The sequence below is a fragment of the Delphinus delphis genome, chromosome 17 (genome assembly GCF_949987515.2).
Source record: "Delphinus delphis chromosome 17, mDelDel1.2, whole genome shotgun sequence".
NCBI lineage: Eukaryota > Metazoa > Chordata > Mammalia > Artiodactyla > Delphinidae > Delphinus > Delphinus delphis.
In genome coordinates, this window is record NC_082699.1 from 6,481,281 (window position 1) to 6,505,816 (window position 24,536).

Here is a 24,536-nt window from a genome sequence, read left to right on the forward strand (position 1 = left end):
CTGGGTGTGGCTCTAAGGACCACAGCGTCCCGAGCGTTTGTAGCCACAGGACGACCACATGAGCATTTTCCCTCTGAGAGCAGTTTGTGATCGCTCTGTGGCGCCTGGGCAGTGGCGTGGGCTCTTAGACTAGAGAAACACACACCTCACGGAGGCGTCTTGGCTCTGAGACCTCGGCTGCGGAGAGCTGGCGAGTCCTAGAGGGCTCAGGGGCTGCGCTGCGGAGGTCCGCAGGCAGTCCGGAGGTGGCTCGGTCCTGCTCCCGAGAGACAAGCTTCCGAATACCGTTCACAGACGCCGGGGCTTAGGCTTGCGCAGTGCTTGCCGTCAAGCCCCCCGACGCTGGGCTTCTCGCGGTCCGATTTTATCAAGGAGGAGGTGGCTCCGTGAGGTGACGGCCCGCGGGGCTCACGACGAAGGTGCTCGGCCCGCCGGTCTGTTCAGCGTGGCCCCTGTCCGTTCTGTTGCTCTGCGGTACGTCTAAGCAACACCCCTTTCCACCCACATGAAGTTCTTGATCCAGATGATGTGTGCTCTGGCTTTCGAGTCAAAGCCTCTTGACACCAGATCTCGCAAACGTCCTCTAGAGCCTGGCAAACGGCCTTAGGAGGTTAGAGCTTGTCCAGTGCACGTGGCCTAAACAACCTGGAACAGTCCCTTCCACAAGAGCCGTGTCCTTGGCTCTGCCCACGTCATCTACCTTCCTCCACGAGACAGACCAGGAGCAACCGGCGTCGACCACATTTTCTACTCAGGGTTTTTTTCTCAAACATACAGGATTACAAAAATCAAAACCAAAAGAAACACTGGCGTAAGGCAGAGATGTCGACTTTTATTAGGTTAATGAGGCACTTTTGCATTTTTTTTAGACTCCGGCCGTTTGGACGTGTGCTGGTTTTTATAACTGAGCTATACCATCTGGTGAGTAGATTAGCAGTTTAGCCTCTGAAAGTCATCTTCAGTACTCTGCCCAATGAGATGCTTGGTGTTTTCCCAGGAAATGGCACCGTGAATAGAGCTGCCGGTAAGAAGAGCCCATACTGCTCTTCCGGTATGAGGCTGTTGGCACTCTCTTGGTGGCGGCTTTGGGTGTGAGGCTGGCATTTGGAGAGTGTCTGAATAGTGAGAAATGCACCAGCATCAGCTGCTTCATGGCAGGAGACAGCATAGCACTAAAAGCCACAGAAAAACATCTCAAAAATTCCCATCCCTCCAATAGTCCCAAGTGTTATCAAGCCTTTTTTGGTCATAAGAGCCATGATGGGGTATGACTTCAAAAAATATTTTATAATATTAGTTTAAGATGACTCATACTTCAAAGCAACTAATTGGTTGGCTCAACATGCAGAAATCTATTCAGAGCAGGAATTAGGACACCCTCTCTTAGACATCGCCTAGAAGAGATGAGGCTTATCTTAGCAGTGAGCGTAGATTTCTGCTTTTATTTAAAATGGCATCTCCCCCCTCCAACTTCTTTGCTAATGGTATAAAAAAAGAAGCTTTTTGGTTGGAATTTAGTTTAGAATAATTTGAGTAGTCTTAAAGAGACTAATTTCCAAAAGAAAAAAGAAATTCTTATGCTTTTCAATAGTTTTGCCATCACATGGTTGAAGGAGGAAAGAGAGATCTTTTTTTCTCATAAGTGACTTTTTAACCTACTGGGGGGAGAGAGGGAGAGAGAGGAGGAGAAAGAGAGACAGAGAGGGAGACACTAGGGTCTCTTTTATGTGTGTGAAAATAAGAAGTTTCTCATGAACATTTCACTTTTTGTTAAAATATACCAGCTAAATTAGAGAATTAGAAAGCTCCCAATTTAAAAACTAACAAATACACCCAAAGTGAAAGTCAAAAGCCAGCTAGTAACCCTCTCGCCTGAGGTTAGAAATGAACAGAAAATGCCACTTACTCTCCAATAAAAACAATGGATGTCATTTTGGTTTCCAAGTAGCATTTTCCTGTACAGCTTCAGAAGATAGAATTCTCAGTTAAATAAATGACTCACTCGAAAATTAAAAGCACTGGAAAGGGCCCAAAGAAAAGAAAGAAAGGGAAAAGAAGAGAACAGGAAAAAAAAAAAAGAAAGAAAAGAAAAGAAGAGAAAGGAGGAATCAACTAACTGTTCCTATTCTTCTTCTGAATTATTGATACTTACCTGGCAGCTTCGGGAGAAGAGTCAAGTCTCAGGTTAAGCTTGCTGTAGATACAAAAAAGTGTCTCTGGGCCACGTCTCATCAGACTTAGTTAGGCCTGTGACCACCTAAAATAGTTCAGTCACCACCATCCCCTCATCCCAGTTTTACCAATTTTCTGCTTCAGTGGTTCATTCATGACCTTTTTTCCTTCTCTTACTCGCCTCGCTGCCCTTCCAGGCACCCCAAAAATGTGGGTGCTCACCATTCTGATGTGACCTTTTGGGCACATTCAGTACGAAGATGCAGTTTTGAAGAGACCATTTTGATGGAGCTTAAAAAAATGTTAAACATCCAGCTCTTTAACAAATTACTAGATAATGTGTGAAACAGACATTATTACCTTATTCATGTACTTGACTTATTCTGCACCCATCTGGTCCTCTGGTTGCAGCCCGAGCCTTTGGGAAAGAGAGGAATGGGGTGAGTGTGTGCAGAGGTATCAAAGATTAGTTGGTATCAAAGATTTCTCTTTACACTTTCACTCACCTGTTTTGATATGACTGCTTCAAATTATTGCTCCCCAAGCGCCTGGCTTTGGAACAAGTCATCTTAGGGGAAAAAAGAATAATACGTCCAAGAAATTATGATGTAAAGAATTCCGAACTGGTTGTTAGCAGTTGCCCCAATTTTGGTTTCTCTTTTAGCATCCTTCTTTTATGTTATTTTGAAGATAAGCCTTTATCCCATTCGGGATGCTATGAAGTTCATAGCAAGGACTGCTGGAGTTAGAAATTTTCTTGGGATAGAAAATAATAATCTGGATAAAATTTCGTATTATTTCCTTCTTCAGCCCGGTCATGATATATAAGGGGGAAAATGTAATATTGTAATGAAATAAACAGAAGGAAAAAAAGCAAGTCTGATTATTAAAGTTGTATTTGGATGTTCACCCAAAGATTTTGAGACCCTCTCTTTATTACCGATGACAGTAATGTCGATGGTGTACGTACATACTGTCTGAAACCTACTTGTTCGTAAGATCTGCTCAAAGCCCCCTTTCCATGTCTCGTGGAAATCCACTCTTGGCGAAGGGGTGGGAGGATGGTCCTCACACCTCACCGGCACTCAGACTGCGGGTTCCTACATTTGCTAAATTTGGGGAGGGTTTTGATTATCTTGTCGTGGTCATGCAAGATGTCACTCTTTCCCACTGCACTGACCAGTGTGGAACTCAGCTCCTTTCCATGATAGCCACAAAAATTATGCATATAAATCCTTATGTCTATAGACTTAATGTTCTTGGACTTAAAAGTCTTTAAATTATTTGTATTTGGGATTAAAACTGAGAAAATTCAAATTGTGAAATCTTTGAAATATACAGGCGGAAACCGCCCAGACTTATGAATCTTAACCTTATGTCCTACTTTTTTGGATACATCTTTTCAGAGCAATAAAACATTATATAGTTAAAGTTCCAGTGCGACCCTCCCTGACCTTGGTCCTTTTGTCCTCCAGTACATCACTGCTCCCATAAACTGTTTATTATCCTCATGCCTGGCTTTGTGCTTCTACTTATACATGTAGCAATAATGAGTATAGATGATGGTATTTCATGTTTTTAGCTTCACATAATTGATATCAAACTGTACGTAACATTCTTTAGCTTGCTTTTTTTTATCCGATATTGATGTGCGTAGCTCTGGTTCTTTCCTTAGTAGCTGTATGGTATCCCACTGTAAGAATATTTCAAGAATTATCCATTTCCTGCTAATGAACATTTATGTTGTTTTCAGCCTTAACTGTCACACACAGTTCTGCATGAACATTCTTTCTATCTTTCCTTGAACACATGTGTGAGAGTCTCCTTAGGGGGTAAACCTAAAAGCCACCCTGGTCTTTTAGCCATACCGGAGTTTCACCTGTCCCAGAGCCTCTAGCCTCAGGCTCCCTGCTGATTCCAATATTCCTTCCTTTTTAATTCCTCTCCCTCACTCCTTTTTGTATAAAATATCTTCTGTCGCTTAAAATTATCTGCATTCTGTTTGGGGGCAGTTCAGCTCTTTTTAGCTCTTGCACTTAAACTCAGCTCCTGGTTCACCTTTGCATATGCAGGCCCGTTTTGGCATTCTGCAAGACAAAGCCAACCAGATAAGCCCCTCTCTTGATAGGACCCAGCCTCTTTAGAAGGTGGTCATGATTGTAAAAGCAACTGATTTCTCCACTGCTTTGGGGAAAGGATTCTCAGAGAATGATGATTTGATATACCTCTTTGTCTAGGGAATCATCATGTGCTTGTGAGGTTTTGTCTTGAAGAATAAAATAAACAGTATTCATTCCTTCAACAATCATTTAAATAAATGTTTACCTGGCACTGTGCTAGGTGCTGGAATGGTCACAAAGATGAATAGAATCTAACGAACAATCAATCTTCTCAGGGAAATAAACCCTTAAACAAATACTTACAATACTTAAAAAAACTTTCCTCCAAGAATGGAACAGAGTGCTGTGGAAATATTGAGAAAAGAAGTTTAATTTTATTGAGAAAGCTTCAGAAAAGAGACAGCAGCAGAAAGAATAATTGCTATACCAGCAAGAGCCTGGGAGTCTAGTGTGGTTGGGATTGGCAAGGAATTTGGTGGCCAGATTTTAGAATCTTGGAAGGAAAATTGAGAAGCAGTAACAAGGAAGGTAGATTGGTGCCAGATTTTGCGTGGTTGTGTGCCCCAGGCTCAGCTGTTTGAATTTTAATCTATAATCAATGGGGACCCACAAGAGTTTAAAAAATGAAGGCGTTATAGTATTAAATCTGGGTTATAAAAAAGAAACTAGCAGTTGTCTGTAAACTTGGAGACCACTTAGGTCATTGTGGTGGTGTTCCAGGGCAGAAAGTAGGGGGACTGAACTGAGGTAGGTGGGAAGAATGGCAGGAAAGTACTTCAGGAAACTTGAGAACACATCAGGACTTACCACTGTCAAATGTAAATAGACGGTCCTATACTTGTGAGTGATGAAAGGAAGAAAAAGTTAAAAATCAAAAGAATCTTAGCTAGGGAGGCTAAGTAGGTCAAGATGCTGTTCTCCAAGAAAAGGACCTTGGGAAGAGAGACAAGTCTTTGTTGGAAGGACATGAATTTGGTTTAGGTAACTTTTAATGTCAAATGCTCATAAGAAACCAGATGGAGTTGTCTGTTTGTGGTCAGTGGAACTATGGTCTAGCATTTAGGAGAAGTAAGAATGAAGAGAGAGACCTGGGGGAGGGTTTCGATATTGCCAAAAGCAGCAGAGAAATCAGGGAAGATGAACGAGGGATATCAGGCCTCTGTGGTCGGCAACCAGGGGACACTTCTGGATATGTTTCAAGAGCAAGGTCAGTAGCGGGGCAGCAGAAAAGGCTTCGGATGAATCAATGGAGGCTGGTGTGTTGGACACTGATACTCTTCTTGCAATTGTCTGTTCTCCCAGTCTTCTTCACTAACAGAACTCTGGTTTTAGTTAAGGGGCAATGAACATCCAGGGACAACCCTGTGACATTGTTCTGGTCAACGGGATGTAAGTGGAGATCGGTTGGGGATTTCTGGGAAGTTTTGGGGTCCTGCTATAGGCATTGCTCCTTCTCTTCTGGCTCTTCCTCCTTCTTCCTTCCTAGAGCACTAAATGCGGCAGCAAGGATGGAGATGGATGCCTGCACGTTCAGGATGACGGGGAAGACGGCATTGCTGAGCGCCGTACAGGCCTGGCCTCTCTGCCCTGAGAGTGCTTGCTGTGTAAGACCAAGAGCTTGACTTAGATAATTTAGAGATATATGAGCTGAGTGTGTTTTTATTATCAGAAGCTGATTCCTCAAGTCCGTATTAACCCCAGGAATTGGCAACAGAGAATCTCAGAGTCTTCAAAGTTGATGGCAAGATTGACTGGCCCTCCCCTTGGAAGGGGAATCTCTTGAGATAGCTAAAGAAACGCAGACACTAGGGCATCACTCTAGACTAACTACATCAACTTACCTGAGAATGGAGCCAGGTTTGAGGAATACAGCTCTAATTTACGATTCCTCTATACCACTTTCAGGTTCGTGCCTGCAGGCACATAATCCACAACTATGGGCAGCTAGTGAAACTGACTTTGTGTCTATTACATCGTGTCTATTACATCCAATGGGTTAAACAATAATTAAAGGGCTATTTTAAAACCTAGTGGTGGAGAAAGTCAGGTTTGGACGCTGACACGCTCTAGCTTGATCCTATAAAGCATCAATCCTTGGTGACTTTAAAATCTCCAAAGGAATGGCAGAGCTCCAGGCTACCTAATAACCAAGAGGGAAATAAGCAAAGGAGTGAATCTTCTCATCCCCCTGGCCACTGAGCACACAGGCACACGGGATACCGTGGGGAACACAGTCAGAAATATACCCATCGAGGCGAGGGAGGTGGGGAGAGGGAAACTGGAGCTGGAAGACAAGTTGCTTAGTTTACACCAGATACGTTTTGAGAAATCAGCCAAGTTCTCACACCACTATATAGTTCTTGTTGTGAGTCACTAGAGAAGATTATTATATATTTCCAGCCACCATTTTAATCCTTAAATAACAGCAGATAATTTTTAAAAATTCTTGTCTTAACCCAAGAACACAAGGTAACATCTAGCAAGTAGTGTATGTCAACTCTGCACAACAACCAATAAGTGGGTAAAGTTTTGCAGTTGCTTATTTGCAGTTTCACTCTTTGAATACGTATTTTAAGAGTCCTTTTTTCAGTATGGTGTGCTGTCCAAGTGAAAATATTCTCCAAAGTAATGACATCAAGATAAAACCAAGCTCGAGCGCTGGCATGATTATGTTTGGCAGTGTGCACAACACTTACAGTGAAGTTGAAAAGGTCAAAACTAACCTCATGGAAAAATGCAAACACTCAAAGTTTGTAAGAAATGATACTAAGTTAAACGTGTAAAGCAATTCTAACGCCACTTTGTAAAAATGTAAATTCCCTCATAGAAGACTCATCAAATTCACTCTAGTCCAAAAGCTCGTTGGGTGGCAGGAATAATGATGATTAAAGTCTGAAACATCAGTAAACTCCTTTACAGCTACAAAAATGGGGGAAAAAAACCTTTAGCCAAAATGCTAAAAATAGACTCACTTTGGTGAAATGTAGCTGTTTGAATAAATGAAACTAATCGTTTTTATCGAAACCATGTGCAGTGTGGAGTGGGAAGTCCTACAGAAAGGTCCTGACAGACTTCTGTTTGCTTTACATCAGTAAGGAGAGGGGAGAGAGAACGCGGAGTTTCTTTCCGTCTATCTGAGACTTAGCAAAGTGATCAGCAAAGTGACGATGGAGGCCAACCTGTGCTGGCTGCTGGCAACCTGGCTCCCCCTGTGAAGAGGGTGAATGTTCTGGAAACGCAAGACCAGAAGTCATTCAAGAAACTGGTAAGTTAAATAGAGTAGCAGAATCTTTGCTCTGTAAGAAAAGGAAGAATAGAGAGAGAGAATGAGAGAGGGAGAGAGAGAGAGAGAGAGAGAAACCCCATCTAACACTTCTGCTGTGTTGGTCTGCTGAAACCACATCTTGAAACCAGGTGTTAAAAATGACCCAACTCAACAGCGAGAATGGCTTTGTAGATAAGTGTATTTTGTAATACTACCCGGAAACTGCAGTCACATTTAGATAGACCGTTCTTCCTTTCTTCTTGTATGAAACTCTTGCCAAGACCAGATTTAGGTTTCGGTGGGTCTACCTTGATAAAAAAACAAAAACAAAACAAAATACAGAATACTCCACAGAACTGTTACAATTTACGGAGAGGTGAGTTCTGAGGGGTTTCCTCAGGCTTTGGAAACTGGATAAAACTAGGTCAAAGATACATCTAGCCATGATTGTTGGTGCGAGCTGCTTTCAAAAGGTACAACTTGTACATGTTTGAACATCGTACCAATAATGTTGTTTCTGGAAGGACTTTATCCACGGACCGCGTGCCATGGGGATGGCATCATTTCCTTCACTGTTCTCTTTGGTTCTTGTGCAACCATAGTGGAGTCCTCCACAACTCACTGGACTCTCACCTAGTCTGTTGGCTTCATCAGATTTAATCCTTGAATTAGTTTATTCCTCACCTCCCACACTCCGTTTACTCATCTGATGGGAGAGAACGAAATCTATGAAACTATGCAGAAAAGTTTGCCAAATGTTCTCCTGCAAAACATGCCTTAAGTAATCCATTCCCCCTGCCCTCACCCTGGACTTTCTTGGATTCTATTAGAACTAATATTAATTTTTTTGGACTACAAGGTTGATGCTGTATTCTCTGAACTTAATCAGCAGCAGGTGTGCTTGGACTCCAGCTAGGGCGCTGCCCCTTCCAGGGAAGGTCTGAGGAACCATCGGACCAAGCCGAGAGGGTGCCTTTCTGCACAGTTCAGTATTTGGCCTAGTTTCTGGGTGGGCAGGTCCCTGCAGCAGCAGCTCTTGCCCTAGAAAGTGGCCACAGTACCCATAAGTCTAGGGCTATTTTAGGACTTAGAACACTCTGTGACTTAGGGCCATAGATTAATTTTTAAGTGGATTCTGCACTCAGATTTCCCTTTGCCCATTGACTGGGCATGAGCTCCACCAGGAATGAATGCTCCAAGCAAGGAGCCCAGCTCAGTGGGTTCTGTGGGGCTCAGTGAAACACACATCTTGCCTTCTGTTCTCAACAGCGAGTCACTTCATTTCTCTACGTAAGTGCTGAGTTAGTATTATTTCGCCCATCTGCGGGTTGTGTGTCGAGGATTAGGGACAGGGCTCGTGGATGACCATGGGGGAATGGCGCACTCTTAGGGCTGAGCGGTAGGATACATTTGTCTATGCCTTGGAGTTTGACTGGATTTGATTCTAATTCAAATGTCAGGCATCAGACTGCATCAATAGCAAAGACTTCCAACAAAAGTTATTTGGAGGTTAAACATTGACAAACACCTGCCTTGAATGTCCATCCTGAAAGCGTAGCTCCTAGGCCAATTCCTTCCCCACCTCCGACACACACACACCCCCACACACGAGGTTTAACGGAAAGTACCAACGGTGGAAGAGTTAAGAGATGACCGTATCCTCTTGCATCTGCTCTGCCTGTTGCAACTAGAAAAGGTTGAGATTAATCTTCGTAAAAGCAGTCACATTGGAAAGACTAATGTGACTCTCACCATAACACTGGGCCCTTTATAGCCTGATGTCTAACTACATTGGAATGTTATTCTTTCCATTGCCTTTGTGACTGTACTTGGATTTGAGACTACTGGGTCTTGTTCCAGTACGAAACTTAATCTGCCCTTTCTTTTATGGACTTCAAAACATCCAAATCTGTCTTATTCTACAGGTTTCCACTGAATCAAAACGCGAGGTGCATCTTTTACCAAGTGCCTCTGTCCCCTTGCAGAGTCCTAGTGAGGAACCCCCGTTCACAGGGTAAAGATGAACGGCCAGCACTGAACTTTCCCCAGTGTCCCACCGTACGGCCCTTGCCCAGCCTGTGGCCGATAGGGTGTGCGCCAGTCTGAGGAAACAAGACATTAGTTTTGGAAATCTGATGGTGCTAAGCCTTTGATCGCCAATTTCTAACTGTCTTGAAAACCTTTTTCGCCTTCCAACAGTTGCACACTGTGGTTTTTTGTCTGTGCGAGGTGACTTCACAGCACCGGCACTCTCTGTGTGGGGAATGCATTCATCTAGCACCCAAACCACCGGCCGACTTCCGGCACCTCTTATCAGCTAAGCCATCGGCCACGAGCTGACATTTCAGCATTCAGAAGCTCCCCACTCCCACCTTAAAAAAAAAAAAGTGACAGGAGGAGAAAAAGGCTCATTTGGCAATAGTTTGCTCTTGCTTTTTGGCCTGGAGAAAGACATTCAAAGTGGTAAAAGATTGTTTAGTAACAGCTGGCGAGCACCAGGGTGTGAGGCTGATTTTCAGATATGACAGGCACTTACAGGAATGCTGCCAGATACAGCTGTTTAAAAGCTTTAATAAACAGCAAGTCAATACTAATCTTTGCCAAATTAATCTTTTCCCTGACAGCCCATCAGAGCAATTATGCTTAGGCTTATTGTAAACACACAATTGTCAAACAGGGACGCTGCAGCCTTTAAAATACTGGAGTTTGGTTTAGTCTCTCTTTAGAATGATTTTTTTTTCTTTCTGTATGTAGAATTATGTCTTTCCATTTCATTTCCAGTCACTTTTTTTTTTTTTTTTTCTGGCCTCATGTCAGAGTGAATGAAATTTCACTTTCAAATGTCTTTGCTGGCAAGCTGTTAATAAAATGTGAAATGACGACAGTTGAGGATGCGCGCTGGTGGGTTCAGATAATGAGGCACAAGTCTGACCAGTGCTGACAAATTACACGTCTCTGTCCTCAGGGGTCTCCAGGTCCAGAGCAAGCGCTTCGTCTTCACCTCCTACCTCCTACAATGTAATCTGGTTCTGGATACAAAGGACAAGACGCTGGCTGCGTAAGAAAAGAGAAAACAGTCTCATGTCGCTGTAGACACACGTGTTGCAGAGCGTGTCTATCTTGCGTTAGAAGTGACCCCTCCCTCCCGCAGCTCCCAGCCTCCCTCCTTCGGAACTGTGATGTCAGGCAGCTCCCACGCTCTTTGCACAAGCAATAGTCTTGTGTGAAGATTTGGAAACTTGTCTGTGAGGGAAGGCTCTTCCACGCTGGGACCTGGTCCAAAACAGACCTAGGGAAATCTCCTTTGAGCATCTTTTAAAAAAAGGATGGTTACCAGGGAGGAAATCGGGGGCGGGGGGGATAAATTGGGAAATTAGTGTTGACATAGACACACTACTATCTATAAAATAGATAACTAATAAGGACCTACTATATAGCACAGGGAACTCTACTCAATACTCTGTAGTGGCCTATATGGGAAAAGAATCTAAAAAGTGGATACAGTATATGTATAACTGATTCACTTTGCTGTCCAGCGGAAACTAACACAACATTGTAAATCAACTATACTCCAATAAAAAAATTTAAAAGAAGTTAAAAAAAGGACCACTTCTTCTCATCCTGGTGTAATTTAAAGAGAGTCCAGGATATAGGGTCTTTAATTTGTTACAACAAGTCATACTTGCACTTGGTAATTAGAAAAACAACCCAACATCCCGTTCATCAATGTTTTAATTTAGCATTCTATAAACTTGGCTCCTGAAATTTCTCTCCTGTGCTCAACACTCCTACTTGTCTGACACCTTTTTTTCTCCTTGGCTTCTCATTTTCTCGATGAGACTAGTGTATATTCCATCTTTTATTTTGTTTGTAACTAGAAACTCTTGTTTGATTATGTAGACCCAAAGAATACAGCATAACTCATTCTAAAAGTCCTTCTTTCAATCTTTTTGTAACCTTAGGTTACAAAAAAAATTGTAATGAAAAATTTCCATTCTTCTTCACCTCCCAGTTCTCGTCTGTAATATTTAATTCCCTTCTATATTTAAAGAGCTTTAAAATGATCAAGGAAACACCATAGAACTGCTATGTGATGAGGATAATCTGTGATGTGCCACTGACTTTTCTACATATCATTGTATTTATTGTGCACCTACTATGCGCTATGACATTCCAAGTTGCTTTGGAGGTAAAGAAGTTATTCTATCTTAGGGAAACAGACTTGTACTGTTGGGTGACTTGCATGGATTCACCCATTAGGTGACTCAGGGTAATAAATGTTTGGGGATTAAACTTAGGATGTGAATTCTGTACCTTGCCTTGCCATTATTTCAATGTTCCGCCATCAGCAAAACAGGTGAATTTCTCTGTGTTTCTGCAGTTACCTTAAAATGAGAGTTACGAATGGAATAAGAAAATGCAGATCAAATCCCCTTTCAACAAATAAGCATTAAGAGAACATCTGTGTGTAACAAAAACTTTCATGTTCCAGCAGATAATCATTACACATTTCCACATTAATTTTTTTAATATAACAAAGAAATAGGACGTTTATTGGGGTTTCCTGGAATCTGGTAATTTGAAATATTCTTTGTTTGGTTGAACATAGCTGTCTGGGACTGACTGGAAGTGGGGCATCTTGTAAACAAGCACAACATTACTTCTTGGAGTCTTTTCTCCTGGGGCTTTGTAAAGAACTTCTAGCTCCATCTGAAATCATATCGACGTTGTATCCAAAATCCCATCGTCTCTAGCTCTCAACCATATTGGGTGGAACCGTACGAAATTGCCATTTTGTAGGTAAAGGGGTTGTATATAGGCAATTTCATATGGCTAAATCTAATTACCTTCCAAACATGTGTGGCAACTCTCTTGCAAAAGGCAAAAGGTCCACAGGAAAGGTAAATGGATTGTTGATGTGCCTATTTTAAATTTGGAATTCATAAATTTAAAAAATTTCTTAGCAATGAATCTGAGTCAGGACACACAGTTCTTTGTTGTCATGACCGTTGATGGACCACTGATGCCTCAGTCAGAAGGGACTCCTTTCCTTTAAGGCAACAAGGCAGAAACAATCACAGAGCCCAGCTTTCATCCTCAGCTCTGTTCGATAATTTGCGTAGCTGAAAGTCATTCTTTTACTGTTTTTCCATTGTCAACTCATTCACATTAGAATGGGAATTGGGATTTTAGATTATTCTTTCTTGTGGATGTTAGAGAGACAACTCAACCTCTCCTAGCCGCTGTCACACCTTTTTGTCTTTTTTCTTTTCTAATGGGTTATAATTTTGACTTTGGTGTGTTGGAAAAGATATTCGATGATCAGCATTATCGTTGAGGTCCCGGGATCCTGCGGAAGGCTACATAGCAGGGAACTCGGTGGACACCATCACTGGTCCTTACGGTTACAAGCTAGTAGCTGCTGGGCTCAGGCTGGATTCTGGCTTCCTGAAAAGTAGAGGATTTTTCAGGCAACACCTGACAGAGGGCGTTCTCAGGAAGGAACGCCTGTGGCTGGGGCAGCTGTTCATCCTTTCTGTGCCCGATCGCTTCTGCCATGAAATTTATTTGGGATCCCTCAACTGGCTGGGTCTGTCTTTCAGAGACTGATGGATATCCAAATAGAATATGGTCATACATGGTCAGAATTTTTATTTATGATGTTTTCTTTTATTTATATTTGTTTATTTTTTACTGTTTTTGGTATCAAGTTTCAATACTCTCTCTACCCTGGTTGCACACCTGCTCTAGAAAAACTGTAAACAACATTGTACTTTCCTGTACAACCCACCTGTCAAAGTCAAAGCTGGTTGTTCTCACCCCGGTAATTACCTTCTCAGTATAGACTTAACACAAGGGCAAATGTTACTTTATCATAATATAATAAATAAAAGACATTAGGTAATTAGTAGCGCTGGTATATTTCTAAAATACTAAACAGACAAACAATAAACTGTGAACTTAATCACACGAGTTCTTATACAGTTTCAAGACAGGAAAATTAGAGCTCTCAGCTACAGTCACTTTAATAATCACATTGGATCTGCATTATTTATTTGTTATTACATGCTCAGCTGATTCGAGGTTGTACAATGCCTAAAGTCACTCCAAAGCAAGCATACCTTTTGTCTTTTTAATTCTGACTGGATTACACAATGCATATATTTGTATTTAGTTAAATTGCTAAGTTTATTTCACACATTCCGCGAAAAAGACATCAGCCATTCTCTTGATTTCCAACCAGACTAGCTTTCTTGATAGAACCCTCTGTAAGGGTGTAATTTGCTCTTTTTGATGTAAAAGCTATGCAAACCTTCAGCCAGATTCTCAAAGCTTTTTGTTCTTTAGCAGATCTCCAGTACCCTCAGAATTCTCTTGGAAGACCCAGGAATTCTGAAAAGACAGTAGCTTGTAGAGGCACAAATGACAGCAAGAACCTCAATTTCTATCAACGGTTTTCGAATTGGGACTGCTTCCCCTTTCCTTTTTCCTGTCTGGTTACTCACCTTTCATTTTTAGATATATTCTTGACAGTATGCTTCCCCTTTCATTCCTCCCCCCCAACCCCCGGTTTAATTCCTAAATGTTTTCTGGATTTTGTGAAAAGCATGCAGCTTGCAGAATTTGATTGATTTGACTTTAATTCTTTTTTGTGGGGAGGGGAGGGAGTTTACGGATTGACTAAAACCAGCTGAGAACCAAGAAGCCACCTTTTTCTTTCAGACAGAGACCCATCTGTTTAGCCTTGGAGCCTATGTGACTTCTAGGGCGATTCTCTGTTCTATTTTATGAAGAAAGTTCTTAAATATCATAGTTTTTCGTTTGTGTGAACCAAAGAAATATAGAAATAAGGGTTGGTTACTTTAGTTTGCTGCGAAAATGAAAAGTAGATTTGGCTTTATTCACTGTAAAAACTAAAGTATTCACACCAAGCGTGAATTTTTTTTTTTTGCCAGCAAAAGTTAAAACATCAAAGAAACCTCTTTCAAATACTAACAAATTTACTTACAAACACCTATATTTATTATTTCATAAATAGGCGCAACAGTTTCCATAAAAAAAGATTAAATACAGACACAGTATGAAGAAATAATGATACAGAGCCGTATGTAAAGGTTATAATTTAGCTGTTTCCAATCTGTTTCTGCATCTAATAAAATACCATGTAAGCATTTGGCAGTTTTATACATAAAAGGACTTAAATGACATTTACTAACCATTACACAAAAAGTGATACAAAAAAGCAATTTTTCTGCAGTACAAAATAAACGTGTTTGCACTTCCCTTCACACTAGTTTCTTTTTGTCTGATCAATGAGACAAAGCCAATTTGTTTTTAAATGAAAATCGTTTGGGAATACGGTTTTTTTTTCAAATATTTTGAAAATATAGAACTATTAGTCAGTTGTTTTAAAAATGAAGTAAAAATATGAATGTTTGCCAATTTAACCCCTATTGTGAAATCAATAAACTGGAATGAGCCAGTTTCAAATCACAATTTAGCTACAAAAACATTCACATTTTATACTCTAGGAGAGTGTGACATAGATGCTATTTACAAACTTGCTATGACTGCTACATCAAGCCATTTAAAAAGTCTTTAGTAGTTTCATATAAACACCCATTATGAAAACCAATGGAAAATCCAGGACTTTTATCCAAGACATCTATAGTTGCTAAGGCAGTTACTATAGCGCAGCACTTCACAGCAAAAAACCAACATAAAATCTGAATGGTCCAAATTTCCTTCAGGGAAGAAGAAAAACAATGTCCATAAAGGATTAAAAAAATAATAAAGAAGCATGACTATTTCTTCCAGAGTGGGTGACCCACAAGCTCAAATGGTCCTAAGTGCTTAGCAACTTGTATTTTTCTAATAAAATGGAGAACTGCCTTGACTATACAAAGCAATCCACGGTGAAAAGACTTCCCTGAATGCCTCAGTGGAAAGAAGAGGTGTTCGGATTTTCAGGTAAGGTACAGTGCTTTGTCCCTCTGCATGCCCCTGTGCGAAGAGAAAACAGACAAATGATGCCTTGTTAACAGGACAGCCTTGCTACAGGTGACCAAGGGGGACGTGTCTGTCTGCTCTAGCTTGAGGGGTGGAGTTGGGCACTGGGAAAGTGCACAGTAAAAGCCAACAGGATCTAAAGGCATTTATTCTTGGAATGGTTGGAAGGATGCTTAAACATTTCTGCTCTCACGAACACGGAACCGTTCTAGATTATCTTTTGTAAAGCAGGAAGAAATGACGGATCTTTCCAACGACCAGAGAGCAGGGCACAACATGCCTGCTAGGAGAGCTGTCTGCCACCAGGTGGCGATGGCTGGCCACTTACCCACTACTGCAGTAGTCATTCCAGTCCACGGGCTGGGCGGGAGGATTTCTGCACCCAGAGCGCACATATTCCATGGCCTGGGTGACCACTTGTGCAGCTGTAGACGTAGGATTGATTATAGTCTGATAGTCGGGAAGATTAAATCCCTGAAAGGGAAAGCAAGTCCACAAATAAGGATCAAAGTGCCTTTTAAGGAAGAAAAGCACCTAAATATTTATCCATTGTTTGCAAACACTACTGCCTTCTTGCTAGTGTCCCTGAAAGGGCAAGCTTATCCCAAGGACGCAGAAAACTTAAAACAAAGATGGAAAGGAAGTGCCCACCACCCATCCTTTTTACCTTTCCTTCATTTAACCATGTGTTAGAAAACCTTGAATTATACTCTTGAGCAGATAAGTTGAATTTAGAAGCAATTTAAAATTTAGAAAAGCCAACTCAATCAAAACAAAGGGGAAAGGCCCTAAACCCCTCAGAGTTTATGTTTTCTATCAAACCTAAGGATACATTAATAGTTAATCCCCAGAATATGCAACAGAATCTTTTTTGAAGGATCCAGGCAGCAGGTGGCTGAGTGTTTTATTAGACTACACCTATTCACATATTGTTCTCAAAACCCTTTTTCTTCAGTCAATCACAAAGGGACCATCTGCTTCTTCTTTTATTTGTACTTCTTTCTCAGCTAAAAATTTCAACCAAAGCTTTTTAACAGTTGTTGGACTAATACAGGGAAGGAGATTCAAAACAACTTGCCAGTGGAAAACACAGAGAAGGAAAAGTGTAAGACAGAGCAAATATTTTTTAATTGAAAAGTCTATTAACTAAATAATAATCAGACTTCAGGAAGGTTCTTTTAATACACTGGTATGGTGAAGTGTTGACTTTTAATCCTTGCAGAGCTATTAAAAATTCAAGGACAGAATCTCTGAAGTAGATAGCTATATCTGGTAAACAAAAAGCATTATACGCTAAGATTTATTTTTAGCTTATCTGGTGAATTCAAGAGCAGCATAAGCAAGCTTTACTGGAAATGACTAAAAAAGCAACTTAATTAATCTCGTGGCTGTCTCTTTTTGCAGCAGATTTCATACATGGTTTTTAACCACTGAAAAATCAAGGGATTTGAAAACAAATCATTCTCTATTTACTTGCAGAGAGCTTCTTCTGAAGGCATAATATTGTTGAGATTTTTACCTTTTTAAAAAAATTCAGCAGAATGAACAGAAAATTGATTTTCAACTAAGGCTATTTCCTTAGACTTTCACTCATTTGAGGGTACCTTGGGTGAAGACTCAAAGACATCTATTATCAAATGTCCTCAATTCTCAATATTGGCTTTAAGATATTAATTTATTTTCCATTCAAGTGATAAAGACTTCAAGCCAATGTCCACGCAAACTCCCACCAAAGCTGCTCATGAAAGACAAATCATTGAAAAAGTAGAGTATTCAGCCAGCTGGGCTATTTGACCTCACACAGACTAGAAGGAATAGAATGTTTCCTAAACTAACAACTGGCTTGTGGGAGGTAAGTTTGTTTATGCAGACAGCACCTGCAGCTCCAGCCATAAACATTTTCCAAAATAGGGGGGTGAGAAGTGAGAGGTATATAACTGGATATTTGGTTCTCCAGGCCTTTCCAGGCTGGCATTCTCTCTTTCTCCAGACCATCCTGTACCTCTGTGACACAAGGAGTTTCACTGGCTTCGGCAAACTCTATCCATTTCATTATGGTCCCATAATGTCTTTATGGGGCTTACTGTCCAGCTTTCTGGACCTCTTCCCCGAGTGTCTCATGGGATGCTGTGTGATGCTAGGCAGACAGCAGGAAAACGTCCCCAGAGAGAAGAGCCTCGCGCTGACTCTTATTTCAGCCCCGTCATCAGGGCTGCCCAGTGACCAGAGACTGTTTGTGTTGCTTACTGGATATTCTCAGGGTCGAACCCACAGTAGTGGGTCAATAAATCATGTGTTCCAATAAATAAATTTTAACATTGACTATTTGATGCTAATCTTGGAAAGGCCTGGGGAATATAATTGTGTAAATACCAAGGCTTTCCTATCTTTTTAATGTAAAGTTCTCCACGTTGGATTTTTGCACAATCAACAATACGTAACCTAAAAGTAAGTAAGTCTCAAAAACAGAGTAGTTGAAAATATCTCGTGTTGAAGGTATGGAAACATATGAGAAAGCAAAAAATAAATAAAAATCAATCAACCTGCTTCCACCCAACACCACACAATCAAAAAACGGAAATGACCATTGTTTTTTTTTTCCTATCCAATGAACATGGTCCCTCAAGCTTGGGAGAGAGAATATCAGGAGAACATTAGTTTTTAAGTGATCACTTTAAGATTAAATGGGTAACTTCAGTTTATAAAGCCAAAATTATGCGCTATCTACAAAGCTCAAAGATTTAAAATTCAGCTAACTTCAATGCCTAAATTTAAGATCACTAGTATTAAAACAACCAAGGACCAAGAAAAATACAAGCAAAGCCTGAAGACCATTATTTCACTTGCTTTCAATTTAGAAAATGAAACATTCTTTTGAAGACTGTATTAAGAGATGCTGAGGTGAAACCCAGAACTACGGACGTTTTTATTACTGATGTAAATATGAAACAACAATGATGATATAAATTTCTGAAAAACTGTTTGCTTAGCAGTCTAATTAAACAAGGCTGAATATTTTGCATTTTAATGCTCAAGAGAAAAATCACCAACTGTTTTGTAGCATGCCTGGAATTTTAAATTTCATTTTCTGGTGCCAGATTGAAATAAAAATAGGAAACATGATAAAGATTAATTTGATGTCAGAAGGGACATTTGCTCTTTAATTAGATTTCTGTAGCCCTAGCAGTTTTGTTGTGCCACCACAGCAAGTCCTAAAAAAGCCTGCAGCAATACCAAACAGTGATCTTCATATCCACACTTTACTGGGAACTAATTTCATTTCCTGCCTGTCTGGAGAGGTATTTTCAACAGGCATCAATGTTTTTGTCTTCACAACTGATTTATTCATCAATCTCAATGTGATTTTTTTAAACCTTTAAATTATACCCACATCCTAAAGCAGCTGTTTATTACACAAGGAAATTGAAAATCTGTCTGTGTGATACCATACAAAGATTTTTTTCTTAAGGTTATAAAGGAAGTTGACAGATATTAATGATTTTTTTTCTCTTAACATCATTCGACAATATAGTGAACAAAAAAAAGAAGAAAATTGGACCAAAAAAACCCCAGGTCTATGGGCTTACTGTATAAAATATTATTCCAGGAAAAAAAAAACCAACAAAAAACTATTACTCCTGGTGGACTATACAATCATTTTTGTGGGATACATTCATTTTCCAAAGGATAATAAAATAACTAAAGTAATAATGAAATATGAAACTTTACTTTAAAAATACAGGAGCCATTAACTTTCTCCTTCTCTTTTTTTCTTTGTTTGGTGTTTGAAAATGGGAACATGGCCCCCGTGCCCAGGAAGCAAACATTGTCAGGATAAAGATGATGGACCAGACAGGTCGAATCCCATTCATTAGCTCTACAACCACAGGAAAGACCCACTTGGATGACATGAACACTGGCCCCACAGACCGCTGTGACTGTAATAAGCTGAGTGACATGGAGCGGTGATGGACTGACTCTCTGATCCTGACTGTAGGGCTGTCAACTCGTTGGGGCTTCCAGCCCCCTTAACCTGCAGGATCCTACTCCAGTGACCTACCCATGACTCTGACCTCATTGCCCACCACTCGCCCTTCCTCGCCAGGCTCCCCACTGGCCTCCTTTCCACATCTGCACAAGCCACGCCCCTCCCAGTTAGGTCCTCCAGCCAGGAGCCCCTTTTCCTTGCTACTGCTCTCTGCTGGTATCTACCCTTCCCACCTTCTGATTCTTTTTTTTTTTTTTTTTTTTTTTTTGTGGTTCGCGGGCCTCTCACTGCTGTGGCCTCTCCCGTCGCGGAGCACAGGCTCCGGACGCGCAGGCTCAGCGGCCATGGCTCACGGGCCCAGCCGCTCCGCGGCATGTGGGATCCTCCCGGACCGGGGCACGAAGCCGCGTCCCCTGCATCGGCAGGCGGACTCTCAACCACTGCGCCACCAAGGAAGCCCGCACCTTCTGATTCTTAAAGGCTGCTTCCTCTTCTCATCCACCTGCTCTTGAGAGGGGCCTTCTTTTTCCATCCCAGCAAAAGACCTGCCGTTCCTCCACACACCCTGCAGTTTGCCCCCCTGTTTTATTTTTTCCATGGGATCCTAGTTATTTATCTGTTTATCTTATTACTACCTGCCACCCCCCTGCCCCAACTCTGATGTGAGCTCCATGGGTTCACAACTCACTCACTTTCTAGAGCCCAGACAGTGCCTGGCACATGTTAAGGGGTTCAATTAATCTTTTTTGAATAAATGAAAAGATTTAAAACTTCCAAGGATTTGAGATTCTACAAACAAGCCTGTAATTTCTTCCAATATTTAAACTTTTACTACTAATTTTTTATTCACTCATTTGTTCATTTGTCCCTTCAACAATTATTTTATTGACTATCTGCAATGATCAAGGAATCGCTAAAAGTGATTTCAGTCACTGTGGTCTCTGCAGCTGTATTACCTCTCCACTTTGGGTTCATGCCATTTTGTCTTCTATTATTAATGTAAATTGAAATCAGGTCCTACTGTCTCAATAAGAACACTTTCTGAGATACACTAATAGAACTGACTTAAAAATTGATGAGTAACTTGTCCAATGTAATCTGTTCTATTTTTTCCTATTCAGTTAAGATTCTATACGGAAAGACACATCTCTTAAGTTTCCGCGTGTGGCCTTATGCAATTCTGAAATGTTGGTCACAGCCAGCTCATCTAAGGTATGAGAATAAATGGAAAATGAACTGTCTCTGAGTGGATACATTAGTAGAAAGGTGTTCTCTCTGCACAGAGCTCTGGCCCTCAGCTCGGGGAGGGGACCGTGACTTCCGTATTCTTTTCTCTGAGGAGAAACACCCCTCACTACAGCACTGTGAGCAAAACACGGGCCCTCAGGCAGGCAGCACACCTAGACAGGGCTCAAAACACATGACTGAAGGTCGAGTCCCTCAAGGTGTTAGCTCTTCACTCAAACACTACTGGTTCATTAAAATGCGAGGACACCCAAAGAGCGTCCCTCTTATTGAGAGTAACGTCTGACGGAAAGAATGGCAATTGGACCCTTTGACCCTGCTGTAGACAAGGCAAGGTGGTGGATGGAGGTTGGCTTTTCCCCAGTGGGTCGACAGCCAGTCTGCTAACAGGTAAGTCAGTTGTCTGAGCTTTATCAATATCCCTGGCTTAGGGACCAAAGAAGACTTCAGTAAAGAGATGAGTCCTTTGCTCTCCACAACCATTCAATCTCAGAACTAACTAGGATGTAAAGACCCTCCCAATTCTTAGAAGAAACTGTTAAGGATTTACAAGAATGATTAAGAGTGAGAGGCAGCAGGCCTAGCGTTTAAGAATCCAGGCTCTGGGCTTCCCTGGTGGTACAGTGGTTGGGAATCCGCCTGCCAATGCAGGGGACACGGGTTCCAGCCCTAGGTCCGGGAAGATCCCACATGCTGCGGAGCAACTAAGCCTGTGCGCCACAACTACTGAAGCCCGTGTGCCTAGAGCCCGAGCTCCACAACAAGAGAAGCCACCGCAATGAGAAGCCCGCGCACCGCAACGAAGAGTAGCCCCTGCTCACCGCAACTAGAGAAAGCGCGCGCGCAGCAACGAAGACCCAACACAGTCAAAAATAAATTAAAAAAAAAAAAAAAAATCTAGGCTCTGATTGCTGAACAGAGTTGGGTTTGAATTCCAGCTCTGACCTTACGGGCATGTTACTCAACTCTGCTGAGGTTGAGTCGCCTCACCTGTGAGATGTAGGCAATATCAGGACCTGCGCTGTAAATTTTCTGAAATTAAAGATGAGGTAAGGTAACGTATTAAGGTTGGTCACTGTCACCTCTTGGAAACCCTGTCAATGACGACAACACTAAAGATGAATTTACCATATTGGACTGCTCTTTCTGCCTCCTCTCCACCCCACTGTGGCAGACTCTAGGCTCGAAGTCCACAGAGGGCTAGACGTCGCTCCCACAGGAGGGCTATGCTTGCACATTTAATTACAGCTCTGGGACAACAGAGTCCTTGGATTATAAAAGTGAGAGATTGATTTGGTATGTTTTATAGGCTTTACCTTGATCTATTTTGTTAAAACAAGTTTTTAGGATTTTTAAATGCTTTACGTTCAGTTTACATCATTTGCTCCTTATTCCCAAATTTTAAAATAACACCAAAATCCAAAAGGAAAAATTGATTTCAAAGAAAAGTTAAGATTGCACACAAATGGTTTCCATCACTGGGGGGTGGGCAGGGAGGCTTCCAAACCTCCTGTGTTTTCTAATCTATGTAGAAGCCAGATATCCATTTTTAAATAAAACTCTGGTTAACATTTTCATTTCTTAGGACTCTTAAGGGTGTACCAAATTTGATATTTCTGACTAGAAATAGTCGGCCTGGTTTCATCTTGCAGCACGTATTGGACTCAATGGGCGTATCATCAAGACTTTCTCATTTCCAAACAATATATGCATATATTTTAAAGGCAGATTCTCAACCCCAAAGAGATCTTTAGCAGTAGTGGCATCTGAAAACAACAAATGTACTTTACTCAAGAGGCAGAAAACAGGAAGGGTGATTAGAAACATGAAGCAAAACGGGTATCATGGGAAAGAAGCCAGGGATTATGAAAAGCAGAAGCTACTGTGATCGTATGAGGCTGCCCAATTCCCCTGTGAATTACTTTTCGGGAAGCAGATATTTGTTGAAGATCTTCCATTCTCTCTCCACTTAAACAGAAGAACGGACAAGCCCCCCCACCCCATCCCCCCTGGATGAACAGACCCTCCAGCACCTCCGAAGGGGAGGCCCGTGCGCGGCGCGGCGTGGCACGTACCTGCTGCATGGTGGGGGAGTGTAAGGCGGGCTGGACCTGCATGGGGAGCTGGGTGCCAAGGGGCTGCTGCATGTTGAGATGCTGGTGAAGAGGCGGGCTGATCTGGAGGGGAGGGGCGGGGGACACGGCCATGTTTGCTATCGAGACAGTCACTGGCATTTGGTTATTGGCCTTGGGGGCTATGCTCCTGGGGAGACTGGGATGCATGGTGGTTAGGTGAGGGTTCATTCCTGGTTGTTGGTGATAGTGAGAACTTAGGTACAGAGCTGAGTGGGCCTGGCTGGGCCCAGGGAACACTGACGGCGGCTTTGAATTGATCAGCTGCGGAGGCTGAGATGTCTTCACGTCGACGGGTTCGCTGTAGCTCTGTGGAGGAACAAACAAGAACAGAGTTAAGAGACAGACGCACGGGTGTTGCTTTTCCTTAGGAAGATGCTCTGAGTTCACTCGTGAACGTCACGTGAATCAACACCTGTTACTACTCCTGACTCTCAAAAACCCCTCCTTCATCACTTCACGTGACTTTATGCACGTCTGAGCTCGTTGCACCTCTTTTATAAAATCTAAAACGACGTATGATGACATTTTTTTTCTTTGCTTAAATGCTAAGCTCTAATTTGGTGACTTTTCTCATCATCCAAAGAGAGAGAAAAAGATGAGGGGTGGGGTGGATGTCATCAGTGCCCTAATAGGAATTACCAGCCAGTGTGGCTCACTTGGAAAGGAAGTCACTTCTGGAGTTCTTCTGTTGATTGTACGTTTAGTTTTTTATTTTTCCATTTTATATTCTCAAAGAGCCTTGGCATAGATATTTGCACAAAGAAACAAAGTTGGTTGATGGAACTGAATAAGGGAGAAAAGTGTTCAAAAATACCTTTCTGAAGTCATATAAAACCACATTAATATGTCTTCAAAGTAACCATAGAACACATTTTGATTTTTTGAAGAGTTGGTGATGAATTATCCTCAATAATGAACTGGATAAAAATAATCTCTCTTAGAAATTTTAGACTCCATCATAAATTAATACAATTTTGCCCTAACTTTTTTCACACCTTCACACGGTCATTTCCTAATAATCTTTTAATTGACTTAAAAACTAGACATTTCAGTGGAAGTTGAAAAGCGTCAAGAATGAACCCCAAAGCATTTCTTCTTGGGCATGAACCTGCCTGCTTCTGGTGAGAGGAAGAGGCTGATAAACAAATGGTGAAAGGTGAGACCAGCTGGAGAAAGAAAATGCTGAAATGTCCTTCTGGAGAAAAAAGTCACTTGGTCAAAACAAGGTCTTGAGGATGCATCTGTGCCCTTGTTCTGTGACCTTGATGTCATGCTTCTTCCGTTGATAAGTCAGCATGAGCTTCTTGTTACCCAGAACTGTAGGGCCTTCCTGGGCTCCCTTGCTGGGTCTCCGCACAGCACCGTGGACAGACGGGCACGTTCACGAGTCTGGCTCATCATGCACAGCGACATGAAACTCCGCGTGGGAACTTCACTGCACAAGGCAGCCAGCGACGCAACTCATTTCCTCCCAACGGTGTAGGAAAACTGAGTGAGAGCCGCAGTAAGAACGGTGCTGCCCATGTGCTGAGCGGAGGAGGCCAGGCTGGGTGAGCACTGGCGGCCTCACATCCTCTCCCTATGGGAAGGACGCAACTGCC

At 41.8% G+C, this 24,536-nt stretch overlaps 1 protein-coding gene across 1 annotated transcript in view; it reads right to left on the reverse strand.

The window, feature by feature from the left end:
- Window positions 1-14,540: 14,540 nt before the first annotated feature.
- Window positions 14,541-24,536, reverse strand: part of TOX (thymocyte selection associated high mobility group box) — a 297,990-nt gene continuing 287,994 nt past the window's right edge. Inside the window, exons 7-9 of the mRNA XM_060035150.1 lie at window positions 22,876-23,241; window positions 15,896-16,041; window positions 14,541-15,561 (exon numbers count right to left, since the gene is read on the reverse strand). Of these exons, the coding sequence (XP_059891133.1) occupies window positions 15,525-15,561; window positions 15,896-16,041; window positions 22,876-23,241 (549 nt within the window). The 3' untranslated portion in view covers window positions 14,541-15,524. The remainder of the gene's footprint in view (window positions 15,562-15,895; window positions 16,042-22,875; window positions 23,242-24,536) is intronic.